Source organism: Saccostrea echinata, unplaced genomic scaffold, assembly GCF_033153115.1.
Source record: "Saccostrea echinata isolate AGI-Se365-2 ecotype Australia unplaced genomic scaffold, CSIRO_AGI_Sech_v1 ptg000052l, whole genome shotgun sequence".
NCBI classification, from domain to species: Eukaryota; Metazoa; Mollusca; class Bivalvia; order Ostreida; family Ostreidae; genus Saccostrea; species Saccostrea echinata.
In genome coordinates this window covers 1,613,572-1,640,300 of record NW_026889801.1, presented here as the reverse complement: position 1 = coordinate 1,640,300, position 26,729 = coordinate 1,613,572, and the positions used below count along the sequence as shown (strand labels likewise).

Sequence of the window (26,729 nt, the reverse complement as noted above, 5' to 3'; positions counted from 1 at the left end):
ATATTCACACAAAAATGAATTGAAAATATGAATTTGAGAAAGGCAATCATCTTTAAAACTCAATGCAAATTAAACATCTTGCAAAATCACATTATAAAAGTATTCAATCATATGGAAAACTGCAGCAAACCTTCAGAAAATAAATCATGAAATCAAATGAATTGTAAAAATGTAGAGATTAATAGAAATGTTAATATTCTGACAACAAGGTTAAGGGGAAATATGTTATCTATCGTTGTGTTAACTTTCATTTAATAATGCTTCCTTTTTTTATATTGATTTACAAGTGTACTATGGTAACTTGCCAGTACTATAACAGTTCATATTTCCTAGAAATTTAATTGTATGTATTACAGAACCGTTATCATGGTTGTATTAAACAAATGTTTGAAACTTGATAAAAATTGATTTTACAAAAAATAGAAGAAAAGAAAAGAGAAAATACTTCATGCAAAAAATTTTTAAAATTGAAATGTTTTAAGGGAAATATTGATAGACAATAAAGGGTTTATTGCAATGAACATCATTAGAAGTGCACTGAACACTTGATAAAACTGTAAGAACACTTGTTCAGGTTCACTTACCACAGTTCTCGGGTTTAAGGAAAACTAATGTAAACATATGTTCATATATTAATTTGTTATAAGTGTTATTTAACGTATGTTCAGGATCATAAACTTTGATGCATTAAAAAAGTCAACTTTAAGATTTTCTTTGAAGATAAGAAAAGTTAAATAGGTGAATGGCATAGTAAAAAAATAAATTTCTGTACATTTACCAATTGAGATTATGATTAAGTTGAATGAGTTTTATTTGGTTAAAAAAATGTGCAATCAAATTTAAAATCAGTCAAGTACATGTTGTAATAGATGAATTTTCACTGTGAAAACTCAAGTAAGTTTTGAAACTCATCACCTTAATTAGCTTAGTGCTTTCATAAGAATTCAATATATGTGCATGCCAGATGATCTGTGTGCTCAAAAACTGCAGAAAAATTTAAAACTTTCTTCTTTTTAGGAAAATATCAGAATATTTAACAAGATGCATATGAGAATATGAGATGCAAATTTGTGTCTGCACTTAATAAATATCAATGATTGTTATATTGACACTTGTTTCTGTATAACATTTTTTTTATTACAGAAACAAGTGCCTGTGGATTGTTATAAAGTCTTTTTAACAAATTAATTTTACTTGTAACATATAAAATGCACATAATCCATGATTTCTTGTACATGCATATTATCAAACACCTAATGCCTCCAAAATACCAGTGCCTCCAAAATACCATGGCAGTGAGTACTTAAATAACAATTACTCCAAATGCTTTTGTATGCAAATGGTTTCATCTAAATAATTGAAATTAAAATTATTTTGCATAATTTATTTATGCTGAATATTCACACATGTGTAACAAATACACATTATGATTTTTTTTCTCTACCTACAAAACTAAAACTAACAGATCTGACACAACAAACCCTTCACTCTGTTACTAAAACCCTTAACATATGGTTAGAAGCATTTTATCTTACTTTCCTGTGATACTCTTGCATTTAAATAATTAAAAACCTTTTAAATTCTCACTTTTTGCTGCAATTCAAAATATAAACTTTCCTTTTCAATGATAACAAAACATATTCACCCAATTTCGATGAATGAAAATGATCCTCCCAATTTTGATGAATGAGAATTTGACACATATCACGGCAATGATACCTCCATCATTAAAACTCATTTATCAATACAAATTTATCAATACAAACATTTCGATTTCTCAGTCAATAACTAATAGTTTATTGATATGGTCCTTCACAGAGGTATATTTGCCATCCATACAAAATCTACCCCTTAGTCTTAGTATCACAGAAAAGTAACGAAAGGCCAACATAAACACGGATCACACCTCCACCACTGAACGAGCCTCCTCCACTAAATGAGCCACTTCCATTGTTGGCCTCCTCAATGGAGGCCACACTTTGCACTTTTTGTAGACGACGGTTGGGTTTACTGCGTCTCAGCTCGGGAGGGGGTGGTCTCTTAGGCTTCGAACAAGTGGGGCTTATACAAACACCATTAATCTAGAAATCAAATTGTCACTGGGCATTAGTCTACCTGTTAGTAAAAAAATAACTCCAGTTTTGTTCTAAATGCAACAGAAGAAACATTCAAAGCATTGGACCTAATTTCCATCATGTTCTGTGTTTGAATTTATAGAAACATGCAAAAATAAAAACTCATTCATTTTTCAAAGAATGGAAATCAGTAGATAATTTGGAAATGCATCAATTGATCTTTTGCATGAATGTAAGAAACATTCATTAGAATTTAAGGTCCAATGCTTGGTAACAATGCAACAACAACAACATTCATTCTCCTCAGCTACTGTCTAGGTGCAAAAACCTGGTCTGAAACAGAACTCAAACTAAAGCAAATAAGGCAAAATGTTAGGTGCTGCAAGCATGTAGTGCTATTGACAATGATTAGAAAAACATGCATGTGTTAATTACTTCTAAAGGGAGAGAAATCTGGTCGATTATCAAGAAAAAAAATTCAAAAGACTGAAAAGTTTTCACATCAGACCAGATTTCTTTCTCTAAGCACCACAAGAAAAAGGTTTGCAAAGGACTTATCGGCAGATCTGGTGATTGTTAAACATGCTTGATAAGAAGGCAGCCTCACCCTGCAAGGCAAGAAAGAAAAAAACACATGGTAAATTTGGCTGAATACTTCAATCTTGGTGTACTTAATAAGCTACTGGGGTGACATACCAGGTAATATTGCATTCTGAAGTTCATCCACGGACACTCTTTCGTGGCAGACCTTCCCGTTGTCGTTTGTTAAATCAATGATATCGACTTTGAATTTCTTCTCTTCTTTTTCATTTCCCATGACAATATTTTTCATTTTGACGCTCATTCTTCTGAGAAAGCTTTTCGGTGGTGGATGTTCATCTATGTCACTATCAGAATGTTCGTCACTGTGAAAGTCATGAACATGCGGGTGGGCGGACTTGCTTTCATCATCAGATTTCCCTGATGGCTCGCAACCATTACTTGATTCACTTGAATGTTTTTCTTTGTGTTTGTTTTTGTGTTTATTTTTCTTGAATGTCAGAGCAGTCAGAGAAACTCTTCTTGTTTTGTGTCGAGTATTTTGTTCAGCATGTTTCAGTTCTGACACATCAGCGTCTGGGTCAGATGAGGACCTAGGTCTACTTTTAGTGCCATCATCATTTTCAGCAAGTAGGCTGTTATGGTGTGAGGGGTCTGACACAGTTTTGGAAGCCATTTTCTTTTTTGAAATTGCCCCCTCAGAAGAAGCTTTGGAGATACCCTCTTGCTTTGGAGAGGGGGGACTTGGTACTGAGGCAGCACGTTCTAAATGTCCCTGACCCGGGAACTTGCTAAAGTTCTGTAACTGATTCCTCATACCTTTCTCAAAATAATTTTCATCTAAATTATTAACAATATTGTCCAACTCTTCTGCAGGGACCCCTACCTCAACAACGTCACTGTCATTGTTATTTTTCTCTTGCACAATCAAAGAATCATCAATTTCCTGAGAAAGTCTCTCGTGAATTGCTTGCATGGGAACAAGTTTTTCGTGCGAGTGCTTTTTCCGGGGTTTAACGATTAAATTGGGACTTGATGGAGGACTAGACTGAAAACAGGAAGCAAAACAGAAAAACGTAACATAAAGAACAAAACGTAAAACACATAAAGGCAACCAAAATCTTATTTTCCTCTTTGAAGGGTAGGGGTCATGACTTTAGTTCCCCCAACATAATGAAGTTGTAAAAATATACAAACAAATAGGGGAAAAAATTAACTTAATCACAAAATTAAAAAAACTAACATTTGGAAGTTTTTCTTTAAAATAAAAATGTGCACTACATACAAAATTAAGAAATTCTAGGGAAACATAACTCGATTTATGGAAAATATACTACACAAACAATTGTACACAAAAAGAAAGTTTAATAAAAACAACATTAAATAAAGGAAAAATTTTATAAAATAATCTCTTTTTTTTCATAATCTATTTATCAAAAATAACGTTATAAAAATCATTTGTCCTCTTAAAAAAAGGGGAAAAGAGAAAAAAAAATTCAGGGTTATGTGACAATTGTTGTGTGAATTTAGCAGTCAGACAGATATACATTAGACGAGACAACATGTTATACAGTGTTCATATTTTCTCATGTAGATCAATTAAAAGACACAGGTACATGTACATAAGCAAGATGAACATCCATAAAACATGTAATAATGGGATTAATGAAAATCATGACAATTTTTGCAATCTGCATTTCATTTTTACAAAAAATCAAGACAATTCTTTTAAATCTGTATTGCGAGAAACTATTCATCCTAAATCTTTTCATTCAAAGCATTCCATTACTAATTCATGGCTTTTAAGTTAATGAATAAATGCAGTTACCAGACCTGTTTACCCACATTGTTGTCTCTCAGTATTTTTTATTAGATTTGTCAGTGGGATTTGGCATTTGCCCGTAAGATTTCACTTTCCATCGATTTTACATATATTACTAGAGAACAAGTACATGTGCATTCTGATTACCTAAACATGGTTTAATAACAAAAAAACATCATAACTTGCTTTCTTTCGAGAGGTTTCTGTCATTTTTTAAAAACCACCGCGTTTTGGCAACCTGACATCACCTAAGTGTTTGAAATCTATCTCATTTTTTAGCGATTAAAAAGTGTCAAACTGAGACATATAATAACGAAAATTATCAGCTAAAATCCAAACGAATGGATTTCCAATTTCCGTATTTTTATAATAGCAAAACGTGAGTCGTATTTTGGACTCAAAATCCGTACAAAATACGGCGAAATCGTAAGCGTAAACAGGTCTGCAGTTACTTACTACAGATCAATATGTTATCAGTCATAAGTTGTTATATCTATTAATCAAACACCAGGTATCTGGCTCAGGCATAAAACCCACCTGATCATTAGTGGGGGATCGTGCCCCATCCTCGGTGCCCGATCCATCTGTGGGAAACCTCTTGTTCCTAGGTGATCTTGGACCCCGATTGTAAGGATCCATGGAACCTACAAGGAAAGTTGTGGATTATGATTAACACTGCATATACAAGCATTCATGAACGCTAAAATGACTGAAGTGCAAGAACTTCTCTTAGCATTATTTTTTTTATTGGCAAAAATAAACTTTTTTCCCCACATCAATCTTAATTCCTCAAAAAATTTATAACTCCTCAACAATGCAAACAATCTGGAATACATTTACCTTATCTAACCATGTTACCCAAGTTTATAAGACATTTTCTGAACATTATATGATACATCACTGACATATATAATATCACAAATTCATCAAGACACAAACTAAACAAGTTCTTTTGAAAAAAAAAAAAGTCTTGCAACATTTTTGATACTAAACAGTGAATATATATATAAAAAAAATGTGACTCATGAAAATCAAATTGTGAAATATGTAGTAAAACTATGGAATTGAAATAAACTCTGCACATAACTTTTTAACATTGAAAAAAAAAATAATCAAATTGTGATCTACATACCTTCAGTGTTACTATTAAAAACTAATTAAAAGTATTGAAATTAATTTTTTAAGTCCATTTATATGATAATCAAACAGGACTGCATTAGCTATATTTATCTCTGTTTCTTACCGTACAAATCAGGAGTGCCCAGGTTTAACAGACAAGTTTTCTGTATATAATCTACTATTGCTAACCCAGACTCATTTCCAAATGCCAGTCTGTAAATAAAGAAGTTTGACGTATATAAGAATTATAAGCATCCTTCTATCTTTTATAAAAAGTTGTGCATGAAGATATATTAAAATAAACTTCAGAATAAAATCAAACATAACTCATACTTTAAATTTCTATGTTCTAAAAAATTTCATAAACAATGTGAATGTAATCTAACTAGTTTTCAACTCATGCAAATAGGTATAATGGAATGAAAACAAGTAATATGGCATGTTGATCAATAATTAAATGGTCTCCCACCCTTAGGCTAAGTGAGTCTCAAACTTGAAAGCACCAAGTATCATTCATAATGTGGATTAAGCAAAAGCGTTCAATGTTCTTGAGGGTAAAATCATTGTTTTTTTTATAGCCAAGGAGATACTTAACAAGCAGAAAGCAAGGCTTATAAGCTCTATGATTTCAAAAAGATAAAAGTATTCAAAGGCCATATATGTTGTTCAAACATTACTCACAGCCTACAACATGTACAAGCTTAAGATCACAGACATCTTGCCTAATAGCTAGGCTAGTTGCTAGGTCTACTGAATGCATTGTATTATCCCTACAGAGCAGCTAGGCTAGCAAATCATTCAACATTGTAGCTCCATGTTGAGGTACTTTGTACTTAAATGCTGCAATCTTGAACATAGCTCAAGTACTTACAGGCCACATTATGAGTTCATAATAAGAGCACTTGAGCACTACTAACAGACCATTTAAAGTTCAAAATGGGAAGAGTTAGTACTTAGCGGTCATATTATGATAACAAAGAGAACTTCATACTTACAATCCATATGATGAGTTCATGGAGATAAAGGTGATATTGCCGGGGTGCTCCTTGCCCTCCCCCGGCTCTTTGCTGTCTAACCACTGTAATACACACACCAGGTCTGGGTAGTAACCTGCTGAGTATTTTCTGCTACCAGACCGCACCTTTACTGCTGTCCAAGGATCACTCTACAATACACAATTGAGAAAATATGAAATTTTTCTTTTTCAGGTTTTATGCAGACCCCATACAGTTTGAGTCATTGCCCGTGGATAGAAAAAGTTGGGGGATATAGTAATGCACTTGAGTGTGAGTAAGTGAGTGGATTAGTGAATTCGTGTACAACATATTAAGTAAAAATTTACATCAGGATGGATGTCATTTTCTAGCTTGTGAGGGGATGCTTGTTATCCCCTCGCATTGAAGTTGGGGATGGGATAAAGTAACGCACTTTGTGTGTTTGTGGGTGGGCTAGTTGTCCTATGTGCAAAATGGAAGTGACGTAATTTGCACCAGGATCAAATGTTGCCTTGATTTAGATAAATATTTATTCATCTATTGTCTGATCTTCTCATATTCCAATCACATAAACAAAATTGAACAAGGGGATAATAAAATATTACAGTATTTGCTTTTCCAAGTGTAAATGTGTGCAATCAGGTTCGAAATTTTTGTTTATATATCATATTTAGCTACGTAGCTTGAATTACCTATGTACAGTGAAGTCGCCAATGATTTACATATCTACAATTATTTTGGTATTTTTTACGCTCCGCTTTGCTGTGCCCTTGTTGATTCTTCGTCAAACTAGTTATGATAGTTACAAGCCTATAGATAGTTTTCATATGACGTATTTTCTCTCCAAGTTATTTCCCTTGGCCGCCATCTTGGTGGGTAATTTTTCCTTTGTCTTTCCAAATTAATAGGGTATAGCAGAAATATTTGGTGAAAAATCTTTAGAGAATAAAAACTATGAAATAAAGGAGGCGTTAACAAATGTACATTTTTCAGAAAAACAATGCTTCCTACCCCATAATGGCCAGTATAAAAAGTTAAAGTTGGTTGAATAATGAAGGAATATGGGCATGTTGACCCCCAATATGGCAGCCAATGGGAAATAACTCTTGCTAATTTAGGCCTACTGAAAACTATCTATTATCATTAATTTAATTTAAAACACTCTGAAAAAGTTTGGAAGAAGTCCATTCTCTGTTCCCGATATCTATTATGCCCTCATCACCAAGACAACAGTATTTTTGTACACACAATGTTTTTGGGAAAAAAATTCCACAAGAATCAACTGTGTTTTATCCGGACTAAATGTCTATGGTAGCAGTCAATATAAGTAAGTTCATCAAAACTAAAACCTACTTATAAAAAGGAAACATAAGGCAGTCAAGGAAAACACATCTTTGGTTGGAAATCAGCAATCTTGTGAACTTGTCTTCAAAAATTGGACTTTGGAGAATATATACTTGCATGTCTCTCCAGTAAAAGTACACATTAACCTCATCACTGTCAGATATATTGATTTCTTATCGATAAAACATTTCAATTCAACAGAGACCACAAATAGACCTTAGTTTGTTTCTAAAACAATAGTAGGCGACTATTTAGTACATTAGAACATGAAAAATGGAATACCTTCATTATGTAATGTTATCAAAAATTTCCATCTTCTTTTTTTTTTTTATAATCAATTTACAAAAAATACTTTACTTGCAAAACATTTTTAATTATTAATGTCTATCATAGAAGTTAGTGAGAAAATGAAGACTGTATATTTGTTTTCCTCACACTGACAAATGTGAGAGAAAATATCTTTAGACCATCTGATCATCATGATCATGCAGTGATAATATAAATCATTTACAGATAATGTACTTTGTTTGAAATTTGAACCTCTGCACAATCAATGAAAGTTTAAACAAAGTATGATTAAGAATTTTTTCTGTATGGCTTTTGCTCCAGAAATGTTCACAGAAAAGCTCACCTTCTACATGTACATGTGGGTTCAGCAAACCTAACGCAGGATTGCTTCTAAATATACATCATCCTTAGCAGTTGGCAACATAAAACCTCAAATCAAGGCCGTTGTTTAACCTTGTAGGGATGATACCCCACAACATAGAAGACTTTTAACTCTCCAAGTAATATACAAAGTATTTATAATCTTAACAACAAATCTAACATTACCTTCAGTTTAATGGCATACAGTAGAATTAAAATAAATACATAATGTAATTGCTCAACTTGTACACACTGTTGACACAGTGTATTTGAATATTAAATTATGATTTTTTGTAAAGAAGTTTTCCAGCACTATCATTTTTGGGTCTAACCAGTTACACAACCAAGTGAACATCAGGTTAAGTATGTAAAAATATTTATATGACTGTACATTCCGTATACATACATCAAACGAAAAAACATGTTTTCAGGTACAATGGAGGTGTTACCTTGGAACTGTGGTCAGATGCATTGCTTGAGTATGACTCCCTGCTTCCACTTTGAATCTGTGCTACAACCCCTAAACATGGCCGGTAATGGTTATCTATGTCTGGGGACTCCATTTCGTCCAAAATATCATGATAAATAATGGAAAACTCTAAACTCTGGAAAACAAAGTCACAAATATATCAACACTGTAAAGATGAGAAAAATAAGAAAACACCAGGAAAACTAAATCATAAATCTCTATTAAGTTTAAATCATCTAATCGGTAACTCATCTAATCAACTGTACATCTCAGACTAGACTGTAGCTCAAATGAAACAGACTTGATACAGGAGTAGCATTAGGAATGAATTTCATAGGTTATCATATTTTCAGTAGCCATGGCAACACTGTTCTTTGAAATTGATAATCACTGTATTGAATCATATGTTCTTCGTGATTTTACTTGCATACAACTTCATTCAAATTGGACCAAACCTGTACATGTATGAGTGACATGGTTAAATTTTGAGAAAATTGGAAGTTAATTACCATAGCTAAAATATTTACCATAATCATAAATGGATAAAAAGAATTATCTGTCTTGATATAGTTTAACAGTGTACCAAGATTTATTGAAATCAGTCCAAAATGACTGGAAAATTACTACTTTAAAATATTTTTGATAACTCTGATTCTTAGTAACCCTGGCAACATATGTGAATGAAACTGAGAGCTGAAATACAGAATTCTGCAGTATGATGATGATGTGGTTTATCTGTGAATCAGTTTTTTTTAATTTTTGAAAAACAAACAAACTTCTAGTATAACTAATATAATAAGATCTATAATGAAATTGGTCTAAATTCTGAAATCTTGTCTTATACGATGTAAATTTTAAATCCCTTTCAGTAAATTCAACTGTTTTAAAATGTTTAATCCAGAATGTTGCCTAATCCGGCCAATTTTTATGGAGCCAGTGGTCTCCAGATTAGAAAAGTTTTACTGTATATTTTAAATTAAATTTTAAAGTAATTATATATCTACAAAGTTTTGACTGGCTTATAACATATATTTTTCTACTTAGTTAGCATTATCTTTTTACTGTCAAATGTACCTTTTTCAATGCACCTTTTTTTTCGGTCTTACAAATATGTATTCTTATTTGTGAGAAATACTCAAGATTTCCTTCTTCGAATGAATTTCCAATTTATTTCATCAAAGTTTATCACGGTTACCGGTAATCTTCAGAAAGACTTCAGGTTTCTGAGTGAATTGAACTATTCTCTTTCAATTCATCAACTCAAAACAAATATAACCTATTCACTTACATTTCTAACCGTCCTGGATTTTATATATTAAATTTTTAAAAAAAAAAAAAAATTCATCGTTTACACCAAATATTGAAAAAAAATTAATACAAGATCAATGTCAAAATCTCAGATACTGTACTTTACCTGTACTTCCACATTTAATTCCTGTTTGGAAAATCTACATAGCACTAAATGAGTAGCTCCGGCGAAGCACAAAATCCTAGACTCGGTACACAAATGTATTAGATACACTGCAAAGGGGTCAGGGTCAGATTCAGAACCGTCTTTCTGGTTTTCACCGACAGTGTCACGGTTTTCACTACGAGATTCTTCTCTCTTTTTTGGTTTCTCGAATATTTTGGCAGTTTTGAGTTTATATAACACTTGTAATGTCACTGAAAAAACAAGAAACGAAAATTGAACTACTGTTTTGCAATAAGTACAGAATACACAAAATCCGAGACAAAAAATATCCCAAATCAGAAGTAAGTGCAATGTATTACATGATCAAAATTGTTTCAATGATAAAAATTTAGTGTTTGCAGAATTCTATATGAATAAAGTTAAATCACTTTGGCAATGAGTAATTGATTCCTGATGGTAAATATATTTCATATGGATTTATGAAGTTTGTACTGCATACACCTCTCAGGTATTTCTCTCACACATGGAAAAAAAATTGTTTGAAGAAATTTTGCAGAAATAGAAAATCGATCCTTACCCGAGGAAGCATCCCAAAATTTTAAAGAACCATCAGCATGCCTACAATCATAAATATCTTGGATTAACTTACAAAAAGGAAAAATTGACCAATTATGCTATTTATATATAATACGAACCAAAAAAGGAGCTGAAGTACCAAAAGCAGTTTAGAGTTAATCTTACCCAGTGATAAAAATCTCAGGATAACTACATGTGGATGTACCCCACTCTCCACCATTTATTGGCCAGGACTGTAATGAAAAAAAAATTCCCAAATGCTCTGAAATGTTGTAACATAATTAATGTCTCAGAGTTCATACACAAGAACAAAAGAAACTTAGAAAATTTAACCATTCACAGTAATTTTTCAAGTGAGGAAAATGCAAGTACTCTTGATGTCAAGTAAGAATACCAACTTTAAATAAATTTGTCTACACTGATACTCAACATTAAATAAATTTGTCTTCACTGATAGATATTTAATCAATAATTAATATCACTCCTTTCACTCTTTTTCACCTTATTTATGTACAGTAAAACTTTGTTATATCCGTAATACATTATATCCATATAAGGAATTCGTAAAATTTATATAGCTGGGAAACCAAGAAAACTTCGCTATATCCGTGAATTTGCTATATCCGTGTTCGTACTAAATGAGTTTCACTGTAGTTTTTACATCATGTATATGTACATGAATGCAAGCTACACCTACAGCATTAAGCATAATTTCTGTTGTTGCAAAGCCTGGTGGGTTGTTTTTAATGCATGATAGGGTAAGACACCACTTTAAATTCTGGAAATTAAATGACTTAGAAATGTTAGAGTTGATCAAAATTCCACTCTTGACTACTGGACCTTACCTTTTCACTGAATCCTGAGCGTTTCTGGCGAGATGACCCCACAGAGTAGAAAGCAGGAATGAGATCAGGCGGGCAGTTTGCATAATACTGACATGCTGTGACCGGCGATTCGTGAATGTCCATGGGGTAGGGGTTTTCAAAACAGGGGTAGTTAGGGGAGGTCAGGTCCACTACCACAAGGTCATACTGCAGGAGGACCACAATGGCATATGGTTCCTGAAAGTCTATCAAAATAATCAAAGGGGGATCACTTTTAATACATTTAATATTGTAAAAAATTCCAAATACACTATAGTTCACAATACACAAAATTTCACAATCAGTTCTGCGAGCAGTTTTATCCATATACTTTGTCTTAACTCTATTTTTCTGCAATGTGTTTAAAAACTGTATCATACAAAACTCTCTGTACCACATTGCCAAAACTTTCATCCCTTACATCAATAACATGTAATATACATTTGATATAAATTTAATTTAGACTGTTTCCTCCCTACATTACCATTTTGCCAGGGTGTTTCACAAAGCACAACAAAGTCTACAATATTGTGCTCCATCTCCAGGGCTGTGGTGCTCTTGCCATTCATTACAGTAATACTAGGTGTCCTCCCTGCCCTGTCATAGGACATTCCCCCAGAAAAGATGATCAACGGCTCTCTGTATAAGCAAAACATCAACAATCAAATTAACATTAATATTCCTGCGGGCCTAAAAAGAAGAAAAGGACAGATGTCTACTACAGTGTATCCAATTTTAAAAATGTGACCTTTAAAAGTTGGATATCTATGAAATAGAAATGTACTAAATTTTACAAGACAATCTTCAGATCTTGAGCAGCTTTCATCCTAAAAATACAGTTGAACTTTGGTATCTCCAACACGAATATCTCGAAAACCATGGATATGTCGAAGTGATTTAGAAGTTCCAACCCCTTATTCTTTAAGTATTTTACCCTGGATATCTCAAATCCTCAGATATCTCGAAGTTTTTTCTCGGTCCCATTGAGTTTGAGATAATGAGGTTTGACTGTATATTATATGGACAAGTGAAATTTAGTTTTACCCATTTTTCACTGACTTCCACTCCACTTTGGTTATTGGTTTACATGGGTTGAGTTTGCCATCTTTGCCCATCTGAGCTAAAAAAACAAAGAATACAAAAAAGGTAGTAATAACAAATTGAAATTATGTTTTGCACAAAAAACAAAGTTAAAAGTTAAGTGAAATGCATGTCTCAGTTACAGGTTTTCAGTTACTTAGTAAAACTAAGAGGAACTTAAAGAGCTTAATTTTATTACATTGTATCCAAGAGGAAATCCCAATATCTTGTTAGTAAATATGGCATATTTTTACTGACTGTACTTTTGAAGGATTATATCATTCAGGAAACTGATATTCAGTTTGCATAAAGGTCTTGTTTCAAGTGTGACTTCTGATCCTTTTTCAGCTAAAAATCAGTACATTGTAAAGGCTGATGCACTCTTACAAACAAAACAAACTGAATCATATTCCTTACATAACCTCCTAGTGTTTACAGAACCTGTTAATGTCTTAGGTACAAATCAGTCAACACAAACAAATAGTTGTTAAAATTTCAAAAGCACTATTTGTTTTCACCACATCACCAATTATAACAACCTTCCTATGCCACAGTTCCTCAACTACGTTGTTGACATTAAGTTTACGGTCAACGTCATCTCTTCAATTTACTTGGCATGATAATGATGTTACATGCTGACTTCTGATAGAGGGAAGATGAGTTTGTTGCCCAGATACACTGAATAAGGAATTATTTCAATGATTGTTTTGTAATCTTCTCTGTTTATGATGACTAAATTCGGGAAGTCTTATCATATAAGACTTACTGTTTTGTTTCCTTTAAAAATAATACAAACTTTCTGTATGTGAAAAACAAAAGTCATATTCAGTCCTTTAAGGGAAGATTTATCAAGACATCTGAAAATGTGAATGATAAACTTTCCCTCTATCATTGTCTTTTACAAAGTGTGGTATATTTCTTCATTAACGACAAAGTATTAAATGAAACCATACGGTTACAAGCTTAAGGTAATGTTTAATATAAACCAAGATTGAATGTAAAAATCTTCCAAGAATGTGAATGACAAAATGAACTCTGTCTTCATAGAAATTCTGCTCAATTACTTCTTCAACGGAGCTTTTCCAGACAACAAACAAGGAACGATCATATTTCTGACCTTGACATTATTACTAGATAAATATTGTGTCTCACAATTAGAACTTATAATGACCACAGTTCAACAACCTTTACTGCAGCATCCACTAAAAGACAGAGTCTTGCCTGGGGAAAACAATTTTTTTTTTTCATTTTGAAATTTATTATCAATTGTGACTTGAAAATTAGAAACCTGATTTGTCTACAGTCCCTATTTCTACCTTTGTTGTTATTGTTACCTGTTGAATCTTTGTTGATTTGAACTACTTTCTGTGAACCCGGAACTTTAATTTGAGACAAACTATTTTAATGGATAGACAGTCCCAGTATATTACAAGGGAATTGTCTGCTTTTAACATCTGCTGCTTGACTAGAAGTTTCCGTCTGTACAAGTCTCCTGAGAAGACAAAGTTCCTTAGCTCAAAAGAAGTTCTCTTAAACTTTAATTCATAGACAGACCTCAATAAATCTCATTTGATTAGCCATGTACTTTTGCAATCAAATCGGTATTTTCTTCATTAGGAATTGCAGTAATGATCACATTAAAGGGCAATTCAATTTTAGAGCTTAAGAGTGCTGCTTAGATCAGAAAAATGGATATGAAGAAGATTTTAACTATGTTCTATCACCATCAATATGGTACTTCTTGCCCTAAATATCATGTGGCATTGTAAATATGGCAACATTTATCATATTGCAGCAATTCTTCAATTATGTAGCAGCATCATCAACAAGCCAACGATTACCATATTGCATCATCAATATAAAACAAACCATGTGAAGTGATAAGGCAGCTTTTCCATGTGGTATGGAAAGGCAGTAAAACAAACCAATATATTCAATTATCAATGTGGCAACATTTACCATAAGGCATTATCAAATAGAAAACATCTTCCAGTATGCCAACACAGTGGAGTTTAAATGACAAAATAAACCCTTTGTCATCAATAACTAGGATAATTATAAAAACGGAAACATCTGCCATACTGCTGTGATTAATATGGCAACATAATGAAATTTATGAAAAAATTGATCATTTGCCATCAGTAGTATGGTAACACCTACCATGAGGCATCATAACACTGACGGGCTTCTGTGGATGTTTGACGTTGTACGTGGTGATACTCCCGTCTGTGTGGCTACACATGAACTGTTTCCCTTCATGGTGCCAGGACACAGAACGCAGGGCCTACGAAATGAAAGATATTTCAATTATTTCGTAAGAACATTATCATTATAATTACACATTAAACAGTAGCAATTACAAAAGGGGCAATGACAAATTACTTGTGTATTACAATGTAATAGGATCCATACATATTTTAATAATGTAGTCAAGGAATTTAACAATGGCAAAGAAAGAATGTAAAATGAAACAGGATGTCTATAGTTTGGCTTTATGTTACCACTAATGAGAGGAGAGTAAACAATTCATGAATATATAATGCTCCTCTTTATCAGGTAGTACATGGATGTGCAATATCATGTGATTCTATTGGGGGTGTTATACAACTAGTAATAAACTATAGATAATCCATGAATTACAAATACATTTGTATTAAGTTAACATTTATAAGCCCCCTCCCCCCAACCCTCTCTTCCATAAAGAAATTATACTTTTATAATTAGTTATTTGAACAAGAACTTCAGATTTACATGAACCAACATTTCATTTATTTTTTTCAGACACCCCCCCCCCCTTTTTAACATCAAATTTATTTACCTCTGGTAAGTTATATCTGCACTCTGCTGTTTTACTCTTCAAATCCCACAACACAATGGTCCCAGTCTCAAATCCTATTAATAACTGCAAAAGTAAAGGTGAAGGTTACATTACAGAACAATACGCCCATAGGCCACAATGCTCACCTGAATCACTATGACCTTGCTGTTCTTCATCAGCAAATATTTTTCATTATGTAAAACTTTGATCTCATACCATGACCCCACCCTATCCCCTGGGAATCATGATTTGAACAAAGCTGAATCTACACTATCTGAGGATGCTTCCATATTAATATGACTTATCATGGTTTTGCTGTTTTTAAGAAGAATTTTTTTTCATGATTTTCCTATATATTCCTGTCTAAAACTTTGATTGCCTATTGTGGCCCCACCCAATCCCTAGAAGTCATGGTCTGAAAAACTTGAATCTACACTATCTGAGAATGTTTCATATCAATATGACTAATTATGGCTTTGCTATTCTTGTAAAAAAAAATTCCTATATATAATCCCATGTAAATCTTTGTTCTCCTATTGTGACCCCACCCTACCCAGGGGATCTTGATTTGAACAAACTTGAATTTACACTACATATTAAAGTTTTCACATAAGTTTCATCTTTTCTGGCCCAGTAGATCTTGAGAAAAAGTTTTTTTAAATATGCCACTAAATTTTCAAGAATTATTTATCTCCCCTTAAAATAGGACATAGCTCTTCAGTTAAACAAACTTGAATCCCTTTCACCCAAGGATACTTTGTAGCAAATTTGGTTGACATTGCCCCAGTGTTTCTAGAGAAGTCGAAAATGTGAAAAGTTTAAAACAACAAGACAGATGGATTGTGGACAATTTTCAGTCAGAAAAGTCATTCGAGCTTCAGCTCAGGTGAGCTAAAAAGTAGAACCAATGTAGCTTTATTTCACATACTATGTTTCCTGCCTCACCCTAAAATATGTAAACTGTATTGATCACAAAGATTGCCCTAAATATGAGGAACTTCTTTGCATTGCCCAAGAGAGTTCAAATGGAACATATGCTGACAAGAATGAGATTTTATGAAGGAATCTCACATATTTATCATTATAACCATATCTCTAATTTCTACAAATGTCAAAACAAAAATACCATGCTTTAAGCACTCAACAGCTTACAAGGAAAGAAATTTTGACAGAAAACTGTCTTGGTATTTCTCCATTATCATTCTTTGCAAAGACATTTTTTTGCACTGGATTGTACCATTATCAGTTTCACAGCCAATTTTTCAGATCATCTTTCAAAATTCCATTAAAGATGTCTGTAACAGTTTCTTTTAAAAATTTGGGTCAATCATTATATTTCCTTTCTGAAATTCATTACCTCCGAAATTCTTGAAGGAGCATCTCAAATCAGAGGGCAATGCAAAAAGACATTCAAGAGAATACAAAACGCCATATTAGGTACGGTAACTGGACCATGCTGCCAAAGATCATCCTATTCTGCCATTAACCTATAACACCAGCATGATGTTCTTTTTTCTTCCATTAAGCCACACTAGTTATGTATATCTTTGGAGGTGGACCTTTGGGAAAATGCTGGAATACTCTTTTAACTGATTGAGTTTCTATAAATGGAATGTGGATCAATGGTTGACCTCAAATGGGAAAATCTAAATAGCCAAAATTTTAACACACTACTACATCAGAGATCCTCATGAAATAGTATGATAATGTTTAAAATGATCTCATTTAAAAAAAAACAAACAAGAACAACATATAGTAATGTATTCATTGTCCTACCAGAAGGGTTCATCAGGTTTCAAATATACAGTCTCAAATTTATTTATGCAATAAATTGAAATTTACTTGTACATGAAGACTGTTAACTACTCATCAAGGTATTTTTTTTTAAAGATATTGATACAGGTACAAATGCAAGAATACACATTTATTTTTTTTTCTTTATTTGTGCATCATTTTTCTTCTCTCAAAATGAGATACCATTCAAGAAGCAGTTAGAAACCCATTCCATGACACTCTCTGAAGAAATGAAGTGTAAAACACTCCGATCCCACTGATAACAAACTGTTCTGACAACTTATTGATCAAACAAACTAACTTGTTTAAAATGCCCTTGTTTGCCTCCTTAATGGCAAAGATGAACTTTGTTCACCCCGGAAGAAATAATCATTGATCCACCCTTCATGAAAACTCATTCCTGGTCTGATTTAGAGATCCTTCGCAAGTGAGCACTTTATTTTAAGAAATATTGATGCCCCAGGCCTACATGTACCTGGCAAATATCTAGATAAAATTCCCTGATGAACCTATCTACAATTTCTTACAATTTAACCTTTTTATTTGTCATTACTAAATTTACTTGTGAAGGTGATAATTCAAGCATGAACTTTGTGTAAATGAACTTCATTGATGTAATAATGACGATTTAATATTTGGTAGTTTTTTTTTTTTCAAAAAGATATACATACCCAGGGTATGTCTATCTATATAAATTTAATTGTAATTAAGTGCTCATTCAATTGAGATCAAATTTGAAAATCCACTTTAAAATAAGTTTTACCTCATTGCTTTGAAAAAGTTGACACTTGTCTTGTTGATTATAGTATATTTTTAAAATTTTGGGAATGTCCTCACCTTATTGGGATCTATAGGACAGTCAGTCAAACTGACCACTGGGCCAGGGTGCGTCTTCCTTGATCTGAAAGAAAAAAAGTTTGTCATATAATTCAGCACAACTCAGAATCATGGAAATAGAAGAGAACAGGCAATCATTATGCAAGATTTTTTCTTCTAATGATTTTCATGTGCCACTGATGATGTGGAGGGAACAGTCTATAATCAATTTAACCTTCATCCTTCCAGTATGTTTTCTATCTCATTACAAATCTTTTAAACCTACAGTGCACAAAAACCCAGCCCAGATTGAGATGTTTTTGTCGTATTAGGTCATAGATGGATTGAATCTGCCCGTTATACATGGTTATAAAGTAATCTGTTGTCTGGTTGCATCACTGCAGTTGAGGAGATCAATAAATATTAGTATGTCTTTCACAGGGCCTGCTCATTCCAGGACTCTCAATTAATCAAATTTGACATTTAGAAATTTCATTGATTTTCCTCAAAAGAAACTGACTGCAATTTCTTTTCAACTCTTTTTTGTCTCATTGTGTCACATTTGGAGGCTCTGGTTGAAGATGCTAAAGTCTTGATGCCTCTTAGCCACCTACGTAAATTACAGTGTGACTGGACAATTTCTCAATCAAGACCTTAGTTCTTCAGAAATAAAAAAAACAGTAAGCAAAGTAGCTAGAAGTCTAAAGATTATGTAATTCTAAATTTAAGGACATACACAAGATAGTTTTGAACTTTATTTTCTTATTCCCTGTATAATTTTGAGTTCCAATAATCGAAGGAACTTTGTGCAATTTCATGATGCCTGGTAATGCTGTACACCTCCTCTAGCTGCATGAATCAGATTTTGAGGAAATACCAGCAAAAACTATATTTTTGTTAATTTTTCTTGTAAGAACACAAAGATTTTCATCTTTTGTTATATATCTGTTTAAAACTCCTGGCAATGTGTATTGTTTTTTCGTCCAAAAACATCTGATGGTATCACGATTTTGAATTAAGAATATTTTGAAAAACTATCAGAATTACATCATTCAGGAGCGAGAGTGAAATCCATCTTTCTGAAAATGATGATTACTAGTCACAGATTAAATTTTTGTTATGACTAAAACAGTCATAAAAATTTAGAACTTTTTTAAAATATAGAGTTACCTCTCTTTGAAATTTTTTAGATCCACCAAGCAAAAAAGTGTCAATGAAAATTGTGAATAAACTTCATATCTCCAACTGATATATTTTTAAACTAAAATACTGTCCATCTTGACAGTGTTAAATTCACAAGCTAAAGGAAGAGTTATCTGCCAATTTATTTCATAAAATAGTAAAGACAAAAATTATGATATTTCGTTTGTTTTAACGAGCATGTTACTTAATTTTGTTTCAATATTTTGTAACTTTAGACATTTCTCTATTGCAAGACAGTGTATGCTATGTTATTATTATGGTTAAAACCATGAAAAGTTGTAAATCAGTTTTACTACAAAATCAATTGAATATTTTAACAACAAAATAACAACATTCACCTTCCACATTATTGTACTAGCGCACAAGGTCATCAGTTATTACTGACCCGGATGAAATGAAACTCTCATAAACACTCCTCTTTTAGTGGTAAATTCAAAACCTTGCCAAGTTGGCGATAATCCACCAATTTTTTTTCAAAATGATGGACTTCACTCTTGTCCCTGTCTGTACATGAGAAGCAGAGTCCCAACCCATGTTAAGTTTGTGATGCCCCCTAATAGGGTGAGTTAACCATGCATCGGACACATACCTTGCTTCGGACAACTTTAAGCAATAAACTTTCATTGAACCTCAGTCTCCCCGTGTTTTACTTGTTTCTGTCTTAAAGGTGAAGATTTAAACTTTTTAATGATGCCCGATTTTTATTTCCATGTTGTAATAAAAATACAAGAATGGCCTTGAAATTACATCATATTTTGCATCATCATAGGGGAGTAACCAGAATTTTACGATTTTGCAATTTTTAGAGTTGTCGCTCTTTTAAATAGACTTCACCGGAACGAGTCGGACCTAGGTAAAATTTGTCAATGATTGATAATTTTAAAGAAATTTTTCAAAAATTTTACTTTAATGTTTGTACAATAATTTTTAGAGTAGTTTTTACTAGTATGTTTATTTCACCGTAAATCGGACACAAATTAACCATGTATCGGACACTTTCCGATGCATGGGTAATCACTTCTATTTTCTTATGAGACCCAAATGGCAGCCGTTTTTAACGGAAATAGAAAATAAAAACTCTAAATCTGAAGTGAAAATACAAGATATGACGACTAGAAGTGGACCCAATTTATTTCTTTAAACTAGATGATACTAACCCACAAGACAAAGGCGCGAATTGCCATATTACTTGCATTGTAAAGCCTTTCTAAGGCAATGTGGTGCACCTAAAATCTCTTAACATTTGTGGATCGAAATAGTCATTCAAATTTAACTAGATTTAGTTTAATTTTTTAATAAAAGATAAAAATGTTTCGATATCACTAATTTTAAAGCACCGAGATCAAGGTGTGATATTTTTCTGGTTTAAGGAGGAGAAGGGCCTTGAGCTGAAAAAATACTTGTCATTCAATTTTTTTCATATTTCGTGTATTTCTAATTAAGTATGTCCCACATATCTTAAAGCAGTTATATCATTAGGTTTCTAACCTTATTTTGGAGATATTGATTGACAAATACTATGCCCTACAGTATCTAAGTGGAGTTTTAATTCTCCATGTTTCCGGGCTCATTACTCTGTCAATAATGGGATTTTTTAAGCATATATAAAAAATATCAAAGTGGACATGTATCTTGTAAAATATTTCAGAGTATAACTAGGATTTAAAATTCGAAAAAGGAAGTTTTGTCTATCACACTGCATCTGGATAGGGAAAATTACACACTTTTTAAGACAACTTAAACAATAAAAAACGTAATTTACAAAAAATTCTATCATTCAATATTTTTTAATTTACGTTGAAATGCAAATCCTTCAAATTATTGATTAACTGTAAAAATTTCGAATGGTGAAGCTGACCTCAATATTGCACAGGACATCGTTAAAGAGGACATAAGCATGACAAAAACGTGTCATGTTACATTTCTCGAGTACGGGAAAAACCAACTATGACGTCACACGTAAGCTAAATAAGCGAAATAAGATATACCTACATAAGATTTCCGTCATCAGCCATGCAAAAATAATTTTTGTGTTCCCCGTTTCTCAAAATATTTCATCATATACTAATTATGACCTGTTTTTACATAATGACACCGCCCCTGTATTCACCGAGTATGATCTTGCTGTACTAACAGATCGTGTATGACGTCACCGACTTGTTGGACGCGCAGTTTAGGGAAACAGAGGAGTGGATCAAACTTTTTCATAATTTGTTGATGTTTACAAGAATGTTAAAAATTTTCATTTTTTTTTTATATAAGATGGTAATTAAAGTTAAAAAATTGTCAAAAAATTATACAATAACTGATGCTTTACACATTTTGCACTTATATAAACGGAGACTACATATGACGTAGTTAAACAGAGTCATGTGACCATGTGTCCTTCATCCCCTTAAATACCGTATGTCTAATGCATGGTGAATATTGTCTGATCCATGGTGAATTCTGACTTATTTAAAAAAAAAATCGGGTTTTAATGATATTTTCTCAATAAAGAGCACACAATTGTGTCAAAAATTTATATTTTAACCATTTACTACATGTTAAGTTCCATTTTGATATCGGTAGCGATATCACTAGAACTTGTTGAAGTGCGAGGGTGTACAATGCATGGTGAATTCACCCTGGCTAGTACATACTTTTCAAAATAAAAAAATGTACTCTCTTCATGAAAATGATAATTTTCACTTTCAGTTGAACAATTGGTCGAAATCTGAATATGTTAAATCGGTTGAAAACTTAAGAAACTGATGCAATGCAAAACTTAAACCATGTCTAAAAATCCCTAAACCTTTTAAGACAATCATAATTTCTAAAAGCCTAAGGAATTTTGTTAGCATCGTAAAATTCTGATTTCAGCTATGTCACTCCATACTGCCCTAAAAGTAATTAAGCCTCATATATGTAATTAATTCTAAGCATTACATTGTTTTTATTGTCATGCAAAGTTTGACAAATCCTTGTTTATCACAAAACTCCCAATTACATCTCAATATTCAATATGATCCCTGAATTATGCATACATCCCCTTTTCATCACCAAGATTGCAATTTTATTGATGGATCAACAGCGAGTGATGAATGCGGTAGATAACACAATTGTACAGACTCCATCAAAGGAGAAAACAGCGGCCATCCTTGTATGCTTGAACTTATAATGATATTGTACAAAACAAGCATATATAGTTACGCTGATTATGTCATACACTATATAACCCATAGTATTACGCAACATGCCAATAACTATACTAATCATCCTGTACCGACAACTTTGATTTACTAATCAAATCCATCAATTTAATTTACTCTGCTACCTCATTTCCCCATTTCAGTTCTTTTTATTTGCAGAACCAGTATGTGCTTGGTGGCAGCTTTTGTGTCTTTTGGGGAATTTGTTTGAGGATTCTGTTAACAACACATTGAATAATGCAACATACAGCCTTGAAAAATTTAATTTATAAACTAATTTCCATTAAAATTAACTAAAATATGTCAAAATGGTTTCATGATTCTTTATCAACCCTCAGTTTAAAGACTAGTTACTAGTGTGTCTATAGTCCCAAAGTTATTGGCGATTTCAAAGATCATTTATTCCCCTTAAGTACCAACTCTCCCTGGTTAAGAACAATCTTTCACACAATATTACTAATTCCCTTCATAATTAATGTACAGAAAATGTGGATTATGACACAAAGAAATAAAGAACTTGACCCTTTGCAAGTAGAACATATTTTAAAGAAGAAAAAAAAAAGTGACCTAAATAATTACTGGCACATTGTGGAAGGGATAAATAAAATGACAAAATTTGGCTGCAAAGGGATATTTGTTGACAGAATCTTTGACAAGGAAAATGATCTATCAGGCAATAGCTATATTTATATTGATCTCTTAATGTAAAATTTATTCACCATTAAAAAAAAACTATTACTAATGTAAAGCGGACTAAACGATTTATATGGTGTTCAATCTATCATGTTGCTTGCACTTTCCAGTAGCAAACACATAAAGATAGATGTGCCTTAAGTGCAAGCTGTTTCCTCCTCGAATTACTTTTCACACAACATCCCACTGACTGGTCACATAGCCTGGTCAATAATTCCCCGACGTGTAAAAAAAGATGTATTTTACTCTCAATAAACTACAGTCTGATCATGGTATTTTCTTGGGTCCTTGTACATTTTGAAGGATTGATCATTGGTCCTACACTGCAATTAAATCCTCAGATGTGCAATGTGTGGGTTGTGGTATCAGTAGCACTGTTATGAAATACTCTCCAAGCTGTCGAAATTTCATCAATAATGGACCAATTAATGAAGACAAAATAAACTCTGACCTACACCTTAAGCAACATTCTTTCTCATCTACTGTAACCTTTACATAGACCTGGATGTGGTAAGGACTTAGAAATTATAGCCATGTATACTTGAATTGACAAAACCTAATGAATTCGAAGTGAAATATCAGAGAGAAAAAAAAGGGGGAAAAAATGACTGAAGATCACTCTGCCTAATGAAAACCAATGCAACGCTTTCTCATCTAAGAAACTGATTCAAGAAGCATCTTTATTAAGACCATTAATGGAATCAGTGACTGCTATACTCACAGTTCAATAGCCTTGTTCCAATTGATGACATAACCAGAAAGGGTAAATGTTTCAATATTGGCCATGTGGACATTTCCCCTCTCTGTGCCTACATACAGCCATTTACTTTGGAAAGGCAAGTGGCAAAAGGTTATCCTGCAAAATAAAGAAAAGCATTATCAGCATATATTTTCATGTCCTTTTCAAAATGAAAATTGATTTCTATTATGGGAATTTATTCAAGGCAAACACAAGTTCTTTTATATTGACACATTACAAACTGTTTTGTTCTTCTTTGCTATGTTGATGGCAAAAAAAAACCTTTTCATAGATCTATATTAATGAAGTACATTTAAGTCAGATTAGTTTTTGCTGATGCATCAAATTATTTATCCATGCTCAATTTCATCTCTTTTACACTATTACAGGTATGTAATTCATGCTTTATCTATATAACTATTATCAAACTTCATAAAATCTATATAACCCTATCAAATTATAACATGTTGCACACACAGTTACCATTACAAGATACCAATCATAAAATTAATGTGATACTAGCTAGAGTATCCGATTTTCATTATTAACGCAAGTTAAGAACACCTTTTTTTCTGTGACAGTCTGTGCAACCTGAGATAATCATGGCCTCTATAGCAAGAATAACTAGACCCCTTCAATGCCAAGACAAGCATCATGAAATCCAATACAATTGATCTATGTGTTTTGTGCAGGAATCTGGGTCATTTCATCATAGTTGTCCATGAAAATTTCAAACCCAGTCATTGTTCAATTGCTGCATAAACAATGGATTCCGTCTACCCGGAAACAAAGTATTACCGATAAAATGCAGAAAATTGTCCATCTAACTCCTCAATCAATATTTCTCTTTGACCTTCACCTGAAGTTTCTAAATTATCATATTCATCTTGACTAATTTTTTTTACCACTTGACTGCACAAAACAGAAGTTCAATGAATTAGAAAGCTACTGTTTGTCACATCATGTGGCATACAAAAGACAGTTATTGTGCTACATTTTATTGAGCTAAATCAATTATAGCTTTACTCATAGCCACTGTCTACTGCAATCATTGTTGAAGATGTAGGACTCAGATGAATAAATATTTACCTTTACTATAAAGTAGTGGAGATACTGAATCAAGTGGGTTATGATGGCTGGTGGATTCCAGCAAATAGAAGAGAACACTGCACCACTTATATTTTTTTTTAAGTAGACCAGACCATACATACCGTGATAATGCTTAACATAAGGACAACATAATAATAAATACTTGGATGGACTGTCCTTAGTATAAGTAATTCATAAAGCTGTGACTGAATGGGAGTAGTTCACATAATAATTTAATCTCAAGTTTCAGCTAGTGCACATATATATATATCATGTATATGTAAGTGTACACTTTTTGAAATTTTAAGATTTTAAAAATCATCCTTTTTTCCTGCAAACCAAATAAAACATCGATCATTAATGTAATATCGAAGTAATACATGGGTGGAGCTTTTATATATATTTTTCAAATTGAAAATAATGAGGGTGGGTAATAATAAGGGCAGTGGGCATGGAGGTACGGGCATTCATAATGTTCAGTATTCATGCAGTTGCACAAACATTATCAGCGCTTGTCAAAGAGGCATTGCCATGATGTCCAAATGAACAACACAGCTGTTCATTAAGACTGCTTTTTGGAGGTATAATGATACAGTAATTAGTTGTGTGTTAATTGCCACAATACGCATATACTGTATCACCACTGTAGTATCATGATACGTTTTAGAACTCTATCCCTAATTAATTAAAAGTCAAATATAACTGATTTGTATTTTTTCCTCAGTACAGGGTTTTGATGTTTTTTTGGTATGCTGAAATGTGATTCGGCAACAAAGAACATGGATTCCGAAGACAAATATGGCACATATCACTGATGGAAAGAACCAAATGGACCAATTTTTAAGTTGGCAGATTATAAATTCTTTAAGTAATGAAACTTTGACTAAACAATACAGCAACAGAATTAAAACCTAGACTAAGGAATATATGATCATAGCACATTACAGCTCAATCACATGAGTTAAACACAATCATATAAGATTGCCTCTCATCTCTGATAACAAGAGATTTCTTCAAACACTTTGGCTACAGGTTAACCAACAGAAATGGTCTTGTTGCAGTGCAATATAAATAACTTGTCTCCATAAAAAATACAATACATTTTTTAACTTCATTATTGGATCAATTGTGATAAGCTGATAGAAGACAAGAGTAATCAAGTTTGAGTAATCTGGCTAGCATGGGAAGATCATTTTTTATAATTTAAGTGTTGATAAATATTTGTTTCACTTTCACATTGCTGTCATGCATATGCTACATGTCCTTAACATACATGCATAATACAATGCTGGCATAACCATGGGGTTTGTTGGGAATGTTATTATATCACCTTAGAGAAGTTTTATGTATTTACCACTAATAAAATCTGACTTCTATCAAGAAAAGGGAAGATTTCTTTTATCTTTGTAAAGTGCCTAACTTACTTAATAGATGTAGTGTT

General features: G+C 32.6%; 1 protein-coding gene across 1 annotated transcript in view; it reads right to left on the bottom strand.

Annotated features, from left to right (window-relative positions):
• The window catches only part of LOC133204095 (syntaxin-binding protein 5-like), a 59,612-nt gene that overhangs the window by 14,240 nt on the left and 18,643 nt on the right, over positions 1-26,729 (bottom strand). The window contains exons 5-19 of the mRNA XM_061339856.1: positions 24,182-24,316; positions 18,395-18,458; positions 15,764-15,847; positions 15,106-15,229; positions 12,910-12,985; positions 12,350-12,504; positions 11,848-12,071; positions 11,168-11,235; positions 11,004-11,044; positions 10,427-10,677; positions 8,993-9,148; positions 6,552-6,721; positions 5,681-5,769; positions 4,975-5,081; positions 2,772-3,663 (exon numbers count right to left, since the gene is read on the bottom strand). Of these exons, the coding sequence (XP_061195840.1) occupies positions 2,772-3,663; positions 4,975-5,081; positions 5,681-5,769; positions 6,552-6,721; positions 8,993-9,148; positions 10,427-10,677; positions 11,004-11,044; positions 11,168-11,235; positions 11,848-12,071; positions 12,350-12,504; positions 12,910-12,985; positions 15,106-15,229; positions 15,764-15,847; positions 18,395-18,458; positions 24,182-24,316 (2,636 nt within the window). The remainder of the gene's footprint in view (positions 1-2,771; positions 3,664-4,974; positions 5,082-5,680; positions 5,770-6,551; positions 6,722-8,992; positions 9,149-10,426; positions 10,678-11,003; positions 11,045-11,167; positions 11,236-11,847; positions 12,072-12,349; positions 12,505-12,909; positions 12,986-15,105; positions 15,230-15,763; positions 15,848-18,394; positions 18,459-24,181; positions 24,317-26,729) is intronic.